Raw genomic sequence first — 10,763 nt, forward strand, 5'->3', positions numbered from 1 at the left:
TTATGCCATGTGTTAATGTGTGTTGCAGTAAGGCAGCCCATACTAATAGGCTGCCAATGTACCAGAACAGACTTAAAGATAGGCATGCACCATTTTGAGGGACACAGCGCACCGCAGTACACAGCTGTGAATTTACCTTGCATTGCAATGCATATATGTTCTCTTAGTGTGTTGAGATGTCTCTAAAAAAAAAGAATGGCACCATAATGCACTAACGTGTCTATAGTGTGGTAACGTGCGCTGCAGAAACTCACCTGACAAGGTTCAGTAAATGGGTGAGGAGGAGAAAGACAGTTTTGTGAACTGAGGACTTTATACCCAGTTAAATGCATAGCCTTCATTCACATGTTGTGACTTAATATGAACCTTTTTGACATCTTTATCTTGTACCCATTCACAGCCCATTGTGAATCAGTCAGTTGTCATTAACAAAACCCGAATTGTCTAATTCAAAGCTGTGTTTTTAAAAACCCATGTCTTTCTTAACAAGCACACAGTGTAAATGGGATTAGGCCTAATCTCCTTGTGACCCACCCACAATTTTTGTGCTGAAAAATGTTACTCATATAGATCCTCAGATTCCAAATAGGATTAAAAACTCAATTATACAATGATCATATTTCTCCTTCTGTTTCAATGTAGTTATTTAGAATGAGAAAAACAATACTTTCTGTATATTAAAAGAAGAGATTTATAGATTAATAAAAGTGCTTTGAACAATTGGTTTAAAGTTTAGTTATTTTACAAGGAAAAAAGTGAAATGCTTACGTACACTGTACATTGGAGGATGCTTAAATCACAACAATGGAAACATTTAAACATACAATGACAAATCAATGAAATGTAGAAATTTACTCTTTGTTGTCTTTTGATTCATTGGCATTGTCCTTTTGGTCTGTTCCCTGTGGAGCTGAGAGCTGGATGGGCACAGTCCTCTCCTCTACAGCTCGCATGGTTTTCCAAGGGGCTTCTATCCGCAGCTGACCTTCAGTGGTCAATGTGCAGCTGATGTCTTCTGCCTTTACTTCCTGAGGAAGATCTGTTTCCTTCCTGAAGATCTGACACTTGTAGGAGTAAGACCCTTTCCCATCCTGGTTCTTTGTCTCCTTGGCTCCAGTCACCAGTAGCTTCCTTCCCAAAACCTTGACTGTCAATTCTTCAGGACAGAAGTCCTGAACTCCCAGACATAGCACAAATCCACCTTCTGTAGACTTGATGTCACTACTCACCACCATTGGTAGAATCTTATTCTCTTCAATATTCATCTCCTGCATCAGCTGTTGGTGGAACTGCTCTACCCTGCTGATATTAGCTTTTATCTCTTCCACTGTCTGAATCATGTCCTGCTCCATTCTAGAGAAGACATCCACAGACGTTGGCCACAGAGGCTGCAGGAAGGGTTTCCAGGATGCTGCATTGCTCTGGAGCTGAAGGCACAGCATTGTCTGGCCACAAAGATCTCTGTTGCAGCAATAATATGAATACCGCGTTCAGTCTGTTCTATAAAGGTTGTACACAACTAGTGCTTTTATACTCCAATGAAATCTTCCAAACATGTCTTGCATTCCTAGCCCCTCACATGTCACATTATTGGTAAATATTACTCTACATAACAACATGACTCAGTTCGTCTTCATTCACGACTCACACACTAAAATAACATGTTTGACGCAATCCTGACAGTTTTAAGTTTCATGGCCTGTACTGTTCAACAATGCAGACGGATTCCTGTAGCATTGCCTCACTGTCTTTTATAACTACTGTACATCTAAAGTTGAACAGTCCTTTCAACTTCTGAGTGGGCTTAAGCTGAAGATAAATCTTTCACAAATAACATAAATGTTGTAGGCGTGGGGACTCCATAACAGTACTTTCAACAGAGTTTTTGCTTTGATTTTGTTTGTGTTGCATTATTTGGGCAGTCAACAGTGCCTATAGGATTATGTGCAGACATGCTGTGTGTATTCAGTGATTTTAGTAGCTATTCACTTTTAAATGATATCTAATAATACTAGAGATCTCCTTTAAAGTGGAGCTACAATTTCTGCCATCTTAGCCTCTATTTGGATTCCAATTGGCATGCTGCTGCACATGTGATCAGCTATGACACCAGGCATTTGAGGGCTGGAAAGTTCTGTAGAGAGCTGAAATAAGCACACTGGCAACCTTGCACAATTGGCATGCCTTGAAAGTAACTGTTTTGGGAGACCATTAAATTGTTGGGTCTAGTTCCACTTTACCCATAGGCCAGTTCATAATCAGATGCGTCCCGAGGCAGGGTGACACCCCGTGACGTCATCACGTGCGGTACCGTTGTTACCTGCCAGCGCCCATCTTGGTGATGGACGCCGGCAGAGAGAGCAGGGGACGTCACCTGCTGGAATAAGGTATGCCGCCGGGTCCCCTCCTCTCTCTCTAGCAACTGTCGGGCTCTCGGTCCTTGACCGAGTGCCTGACTTTTCAGAGGGGGGGGTGACACTAAAATGTCAGTCATTTTGGTGTCACCCCTCCAATGGTGTCACTCGTGTGCGAGCCGCAACCCCCTTGTGACGACACTGTTCATAATAATTTTAGTATGTGTCATGGAGCTTTTAACTTTGACCATGTATAAAGTTGCATCAATGTGTATGTGTTTGTAGTCTGTATGTGCTAAAAGTAGAACTATAAAGAATGTTCCTGCATCAAAAACATTTAACTAATACAGTGCAGATACAGTAACTAATCTCCTACTATAACTGATATCTTAAGAACAGGGATGACATTACTTATCTGGAAAAGTGGGGGTCACAATGATAACCTATTGCAGATATTAGGTTTCTTATGGATTTTAGAGATTTAACCTCCTAATTCAGTGATGCACACCACAGCCATCTCAGTGGCATTGGAATTGCACTAACTGGATTGCAGTAGACCCCAGGATATGAGCACAAAAATGTGAAGTTACATATCTTTATATTCCTCTTGGGTATATTCTTTAAATAATCGTTACATTATTTTACAACAGTGTATAACAAACTGAACAGTGGTGTAACAATCGCCATAGCGACCCAGGTGGCCACTATGGATCCCGGGGCACAGGGGGGCCCGGCCAGGACATCCCCCGATGCCATGCGGGCCACCTGGGTCGCTATGGCATCTCATGCTGCTGGCTGTCACTGGCGGCTGTGAAGAGGAACATGCCGCTGTTCAGATCACTGTTGGTGATCTGTGCAGCAACGCGTTCCTCTCCACAGCCGCTGCTGAGTGAGTGACAGCCAGCAGCAGCGGAGGAGGAGGCGGGGCCCGGTGATGGAGGAGGCGGGGCCCACCAGCAACTGTGAAGGAGGCGGACAGCGGATCGGGGCTGACAGTTAAGTTGTGTGACCATCCCACCTGAGACCCTGCAGAGCACACCATAGATAGTCTATGATGGGCTCTGCAGGGTCACTCTTAGGTGGGCTGTGTGGAATCTCACAAAATTTTGCGATGGGGCCCTGTGATTTTTAGTTACGCCTCTGAAACTGAATGTGGGGTTGTATTAGCAGCGTGGAGAAAACCAAAAGGAACCAAAGGGAAAGGATGGTCATGTGAAACTAGCACACTGGTTCCAGCCCCATGGTCACTGTGTCAGGTCCTAAACCCTATAGAGTACTCCTATTGAATGTTTGTAAAATGTACCACATTGGACTTTCTCATAAACACTATGACGAGGTGTGTTTGTGATAATTGAGCCAAAATGATTCTAATACACATTAAAATATATGGAAATAGAGGCTGTATGAAGAAACCCTTAGAGAGACCCTGTCAGGTCTCTAAGGATATCAAACCAGCAGTCCCCAGCAATAGAAGAGAGATTATAGTCACCTCTGTAGCGGCATATGTCTCCTTCCTGCCCTCCATTTGAGTGATGCAGTCTCCCTCACTGTCCTCAACATTCAACACTTCTGGAAGCGTCTCATGTCTGTATCCCCCCACCACCAAGGGGAGGTAGGAGACATGGGCCCCTGGCGAGGTTAGTATAGTATCTCTTCTATTGTATGGGAGTCCCGGTTTAAATTAATTTGAGACCTGACAGGTTCTTTTTTTTTTTTGTATATAAACAATTTACAGCTATAGATACACTATCAAGTAGTCACAATTAAAGACCAGCGGAGCCTATTAATGTACAAATAATTTTCCTTTATTGATTTCACTATCATAAATCCTTGTTTGTCAGTATAGAATCCAGCACCGCATTTAGACACCCCAAAGTTAAAAACAAGTTGACAACATTGTCAGCCATGCATAAACCACTGATACACCATCCACACACACTCCACTCATTCAATACCTTCATAAATAGCATGGATATAATATGCCTGCAATGCAATTATAGGGGCCGCTTTCACACATAGCAGGGCTGGAATAAATATACCATCTGTGAATCCTCCCATGACTAAAAATCTGCATAAAGGCGGTGAGCATTAATTAAATAACCCATCAGTCTGCTTCACATCAGTAAAGTTGCCTCTATATTGAAGTTTACGCCGCAGATGATGCAATAAACTTCTTGAAAAGCTACATTTGGATAACAATTCTTTTTACCGCTAGTTAACAATTAATGCAGAAAAAGTTGGACCCCTCTAAGTAGGATGATTAAATATCTGGTAGTTTTCTCTGAAACATTTTAGACCACCTATATAAGATATATAATGAATTTTATTATGATAACAAAAATAACATAATCTATAGTAAATAACCAACACAAACATCAAAACGATAAGAAAACCCCCCAACTGCTGCATATAAAAACATCAACTCATTAAAATCTCCTCAAAACACCTGGGGGAGAAAGAGAGTCAGGCTGTGCGGGATATATTCTATCATTGTATAATGGTGAAGTACTATAAATATTTTGATGTATATCCGTAATATATACAGTATCTGATGCTTCTATCCAACAAGACAAATCTGTTGTTTGCATTAGTGATGGGCCAAACACACCCGAGTTCAGTTCAAGTTTGAACTTTAGAACATGAAAAAAGTTCAAACTTGAATGTCAAAGTCAATGAAAGTCCCAGAACTCAGAAAATTAAATGTCCTCTTTTTGAAGGCTTATATGCAAGTTATTGGCCATAAAAAGGATAAGGGGATTACGGTACTGCCCAGGAAATATGAATCAATGAAAAAAAAACACTTTTTAAAAATACAGTTTTTAAAGGAGCAGTGATTTTCACATCGCTTAAAGTGAAACAATAAAAATGAAAAATTCCTTTAGACATCGTGTCTTGGGGGTCCCCATTCTTCCCTGCCATAACAGGCCACATGCCCTCAGCACTGGGAGGGTGCTTTTCCAGGGTCGCCCCTGGGAAAGCACCTTGTCCCCGTGTCGATAGGGCCAAGGGCCTCTTCCCCACAAGCCCTGGGGTGTTGGTTGTGGGTGTGCGGGCAGGACGGGCTTATTCACATCAGGGTACCCCTTTAATAAAGGGGCACCCAGATGCGACTCCCCCTTCTGAATGAGTAAGGGATACTTGTACCCCTACCCATTCACTAAAGGGTTAAAATTAATTTAAATCTTTTAATTGAAATAAAAACACAACAAAGGCTTTTGACAAGTCATTTGTTGTTAAGAATAAATAAATGGATCCACCAACGTAATCCTAGGGTCAATCACGACGTCCAGCGCTGCCCACATCGACGACGACGACTCGTCCAAATAAAAAAAATATATAGAAATAATAATTTTAAAAAACAATGGTTTGGTCAGAGTCAGTAAAATGTCGTCAGCAAAAAGGGACAGCTTAAATGGTTGGCCACCAAAGCATACGTGATGTCTGGAGAGTACCTGATATGGGCACCTAAAGGTACGATACATAGAACGAAGAGAAGCCCACTTGATCCGCATGAATCAATGGGGGAAGTAGCAAGCCAAGGTGAAGGGTCAAGATTGGTCGATAATTAGAACAAAGCTTATGGTCTTGTCGGGCTTGGGAAGGACTGTTATATGGGAAGCAAGCATAGAAGAAGGGACGATTGCAACAAATCAATGTAAAGCTCGGTTAGATGGGCATGAGAACGGATTGAAAAGTTTTTTAATATAGCTATGGAAGCCATTCTGGACGAGGGGCCTTGTGGTCGGGCAAAGTTTTTATACTATGGGTCACTTCCTCCGTAGTAATTGGGTCATTAAGTAATGTCAAATCATACTGAGAAACACTAGGGAGAGGACATTCAGAAAGGTAATCCCGAATTCGATCAGGTAGAGTGTGGCCATGGTTTTGGAAGGCAGAATCCTGTAAATTATAAAGGTATGTATAATATTCACGGAAAATAGATCCTATCTTGTCAGGATGAAAATGTTCAACACCGGCGCCAACTCGTATAGAATGTACAGAAGTAAGAGCTTTGGTATCTTTAAATTTACGGGCTAATAAGGTATGAGCCTTATTACCTTTCTCATAATCTGAACATGATTAGATTTGGGAAGATAGAGCTGCCAAAATCTCAATCTCAGATATGTGGTGGGGAACAAAGAAGTATATATAGCATAAATATCAAAATAATGTAACCACAAGAAAAGCGCATAGAAATGGGGGAACAGAGGAGGAAGGAATAGGAAGTTGCAACAAGGCGGCCTGGACCATCCTGCAGTGTAACAAAGATAAACTGTAAGCCCCTATGAAATGGCGGTTTCCAACAAGAAATAGACAAGAAGCAGGGGCACCAAAAATAAAGACGGTCCAGGAAGGCCAGAGCAAGGAGAGATAGAAGGCAGGTAGTACCACATCATCAAACTAAAAGACAAAAAATGTTTCTCTTTCAGAGAATAGGAATGGATCCTACAGATGACATCACGGGTTTGCAAGAAAGTCCCATGTGGACATAGCACCCAGTGAGCATGGTCAATTTCAATGAGATCGGAAGCAGGGTTCCCCAAAACAAGGTTGAAAATAGCTTGCAGGGTATCTTTCAAGTCCTCAGGACCGGTGACCTCAGGGAGACCACTAATTCTAATATTTTTCCTGCGACTGTTATGCAAGTTTTCCAGGTGCCTTTGCATGTCACCAAAAGTTGAACATTAAGAGCTCACTTGTGTATACAGAGGGTGAATCTCCAGTTTAGCTGATTGGAGATCATCTTCCACTGTCTACACATGGTTAGTAAGATGTTGGAAGTCCTCATGGAGAGCTTTAATTTCTGTGCGGCAAGTATCTCTGACTTCTTGGACAAGTAGGCAAAAATCCTTCTTAGTCGGTATAGGGAGGTTGCACAGGAGGAAGGAGAGGCGGCAGACCGGTCAAGACCTGAAGTCCCTGCGGTGCCGGAGCGGGGAGGTGAACCCTGAGGCAAGGCAGGCAGCTGGGCGGGAACAGCAGGGGGATCCACCATGCGGTCTAATGTCATCTTGGCAAGCCCAGGAGCGGGCCACTGATCGGGAGGATCAAAATAAGTTTTAATGCAGACAGTGCAGGTTGTGAGTGGGAGGTCGCCGATGGCCTAGCAGACCTCGACCCTCTATTTAATTTGTAGTTTCTGGATTTCTTGCATATTTTGAAGTGCTCATTTAGGGATAGGTTAAAGAGCAGGAGTGTTGGGTTATATTAAGTAGGACTGACTGCTGTAATCTCTTTTAACTATCTTCATACTTATTGAGACTTTATTTTACTGGGCCCATCAGAGCGCACCTTGTTCCTAGTGGTTTCCTTATATTATTTCCCAGCATGAACTTTACTGGGGGTGGCAATCATCTCCCCCCTATAATTTGCACCTCACAGAGTTGTGACAGCGTGCCGAGAAAGAGCAGAGCTAAAAGAAAATGATTTGTCACTCATTAGTGATTGTAGAGCCTATGTTTAACTGCAGTGACTAATGTTAACCAGCTAGCACAATCTGATTATAGCTCTGATTACTGAGCAGTGAGCAACATTAACCTTTCACTAAGCTCCTTCAGTTTTAACCCATTTATTACATCCTGAGAAAGACAGATCGTGATAATCACTTGGATCTTCTGTATCACCCATAATTGTCACTGTTCTACACTTACATGAGTGACACTAGTTGGCATAATATGCTAACTAGTCTGCTTCTCAAGGTGAGATGTGATGCAGTTCTTGCACACAAATGACTTAACCTGTGATTCTGTGAAGAGATCTGGAAGAAATGTATCGCTGGAAAAGACACGAGGACAAGAGAAGGTTCTAAGCGAGCTCATACGCAGTTCTGACTGGTATAAATAGACTTTTACCAGGAGCCTTATTTAGTACAAATGTCATGAGCAGAGTATTAGCTGTGAGGGAAGACTTCTGCTCAGACACTTCAGTCTACAAAATCTTTACTGGCCAACTGAGTTCTACGACTACAATTTCTAAAGGGCCCAATCACACCACCTTGGTCCACTGTGGTCCATTACTCATACATCCCAAGTGTCCCTCATTTGGAAAATCCCTCTGTCCCTTTTTCTTCTTTAGATGTCCCTCTTTGTGGTCTCATGTACAGATATCTATGAAAATATTCTATTCAATTACCAAAAGTATTATACTGTCAGTCCCTAATTAATCTTATTCCCTTTTTTGAAAACACAGTATAAAGGAACCATAATGTTGAGAAAATAACAGTTATCCTCACCCGGTCTTCAGAGCCGGTTTGTTCTTAAACTGGTCCCTTCCACCTTGCTCCTCCTCCACTGCAGTGGTCTAAGCCCCATGAGTTATCACATTCTATACACTGTGTATAAGATGTGAGGACGCCGAGGGACATATCATCGCTGCAGCAGTCGGGGAGAGAGGCGGAAGGGACCAGTCTAAGAGCAAGCCGGCTTGGAGCTTCGGGTCAGTATAACTTAGTTTGTAACCTAGACAAAAGCAAGTTCTTAACCCTTGCAGTGAGGGGTAGTCCCACTGCAAGGGTTATGAAAAATTTACTCCAGAGTTCTGCTTTAATACTTTGGGTCACTAATCAGGAACAAACATGCAGATTAGGACTACTTACGCTGACTTTGTGGCATGACAACCATTAGGGTAAATACAACCTGGCTAGAATGCAGTCATTTTTTTCATTCCATACCAGTTATAATAGTTTTGAAAGGAGATATGCTTAAAAACAACTTAAGATGGTCTAAAATGGTCCCTAGGATTACACTTGGTCAGGGACTCAGAAAGTCTGAGACTTTGCATGTCAGCACTTTTTTCTTTACTCTTTCTTCAATCCAGATCATTCTTTTAATTTTTGCTCCCTACAATTGTGTTATATCTTGTGTAGTTACTTCTTGAAGTGTCCCATTTACACCACAATGTGGGTGTGATGGGTAGTACACTGCACTACAATAAAATGTAAACATGCTGCATTCTATCACAGCGCACTGGATGCCACTGCAGGTCATGGCACATCAGCATGCTGATGAGCGGGGACCTAAATGGAGTGTACATATTCAAAGGAATTCAAAAAGAGTGTCATTGATACACATAAGAAAAGTGTCATTATTTGCCCCAAATTCATGCACCAGGCTGCATAGAATTCATGAATTTGCTGCAAACCTACGAAACTGGCGCTGGCTTGCAAGACAAACTTTGGGACAGGTGTATGCACACTGATAAAGCACATACATGTGTCACATCTCTGACCAAAGTGTTTCAGATGTGTCTGAGGCACAGTTTCAAGGAATGTCGCACCTCAGGTATGCGACAGATTAGCTACCTCAAAAAGTACTTGGTTTTACTTTGCAACACCTTTCTAATTACCAAGTTTATTTATTGAATATTAAGTAATATAAGATGTATCTTGCTGCACTCCTTACCGGTTCAAAGTAAATCTGTATTCCAGGTGGGTGCTCATAATGACCACAGATGGCACCGTGAAGTACATCAAAATTCAGGAATGCAAACCAGAAACAGAAAACAAAAAGGGCGCAACACTAGGTCGGCTGGCTGACCGGGTTGAACGAACCAGGGAAGGTGACAGGGAAAATAATGTGACAAATGGATGCAAAGGGCGAAAAACCAATGAACAGCTGAGGAAACAAAAGGATGAGCACTTACATTTTAAATCGTGGGACCAGAGGATGGACGGCCGGTGTGAAGGATCGGGACATCCATGGTGTCTATCTGAAACTGGTGTGCCGGAAGATGTGCATCCACACGGGGAGAGGAGGCTGTGGACGAGGGGGAAAGGGGGGAGAGAAAACAAAGGAATGGGGACTCAGTCCGTGGCCCGCTATGTGAATCCAGGGGCTGTGTAGTGTAGTCTATCTGTCCTACAAGCCCTATACTCCTGATCCTGAGAGGTACTTTGTGACAAGTCAGCTACAATACATTACATTGAATCAGTGGCGACCGCGCTGTGTCAGATTACAGAGCGCGGCTCCTGATCTGGCTCAGCATTCTATCGCCATGGCAACCATCAGTATCTGGCGGCCGACAGGCCCCCCATCTCTGCGCCGAGAGTGTCGGATGAAAGCGACGATCGTGCTACACATGTTGGGTATCGTCGGGCACACCGGAGTGAGAGCAATAATTGTAGGGCCAAATTTTACGTGTATCTCTAAACTGATGACCTGTAGGGGCTGATAAATTGTCGCCTATGGACCTTTTGGGGTACTGAAATCTGTTGCAGTTGGTCCGTTTAGACAACTGACAGACAGACCCAATCGGACTGCCCATGTGGAAGGGGCCTTACACTTGGTTATTGTGTCACCGTTGCAGTTATAGTTTTGTTGAGAAAGCAGCTACATTACTGTATCGTGGAGTAGCTTAGCCAGGTTTGCTCATGACTACAGTTGTGTAACTGAACCCTTTTTTTTATGACCA

At 42.8% G+C, this 10,763-nt stretch overlaps 1 protein-coding gene across 1 annotated transcript; it reads right to left on the reverse strand.

Moving 5' to 3' along the window:
• Nucleotides 1–838: 838 nt before the first annotated feature.
• Nucleotides 839–1,482, reverse strand: LOC108788934 (heat shock protein beta-11-like). Its single transcript, XM_018558837.1, has one exon. It carries the CDS (start codon nucleotides 1,440–1,442, stop codon nucleotides 852–854), a length of 591 nt encoding a protein of 196 aa, XP_018414339.1. The 5' UTR covers nucleotides 1,443–1,482; the 3' UTR covers nucleotides 839–851.
• Between the last annotated feature and the right edge of the window lie 9,281 nt (nucleotides 1,483–10,763).

Source organism: Nanorana parkeri, unplaced genomic scaffold, assembly GCF_000935625.1.
Source record: "Nanorana parkeri isolate BGI_ZX_2015 unplaced genomic scaffold, ASM93562v1 scaffold362, whole genome shotgun sequence".
Taxonomy (NCBI): domain Eukaryota; kingdom Metazoa; phylum Chordata; class Amphibia; order Anura; family Dicroglossidae; genus Nanorana; species Nanorana parkeri.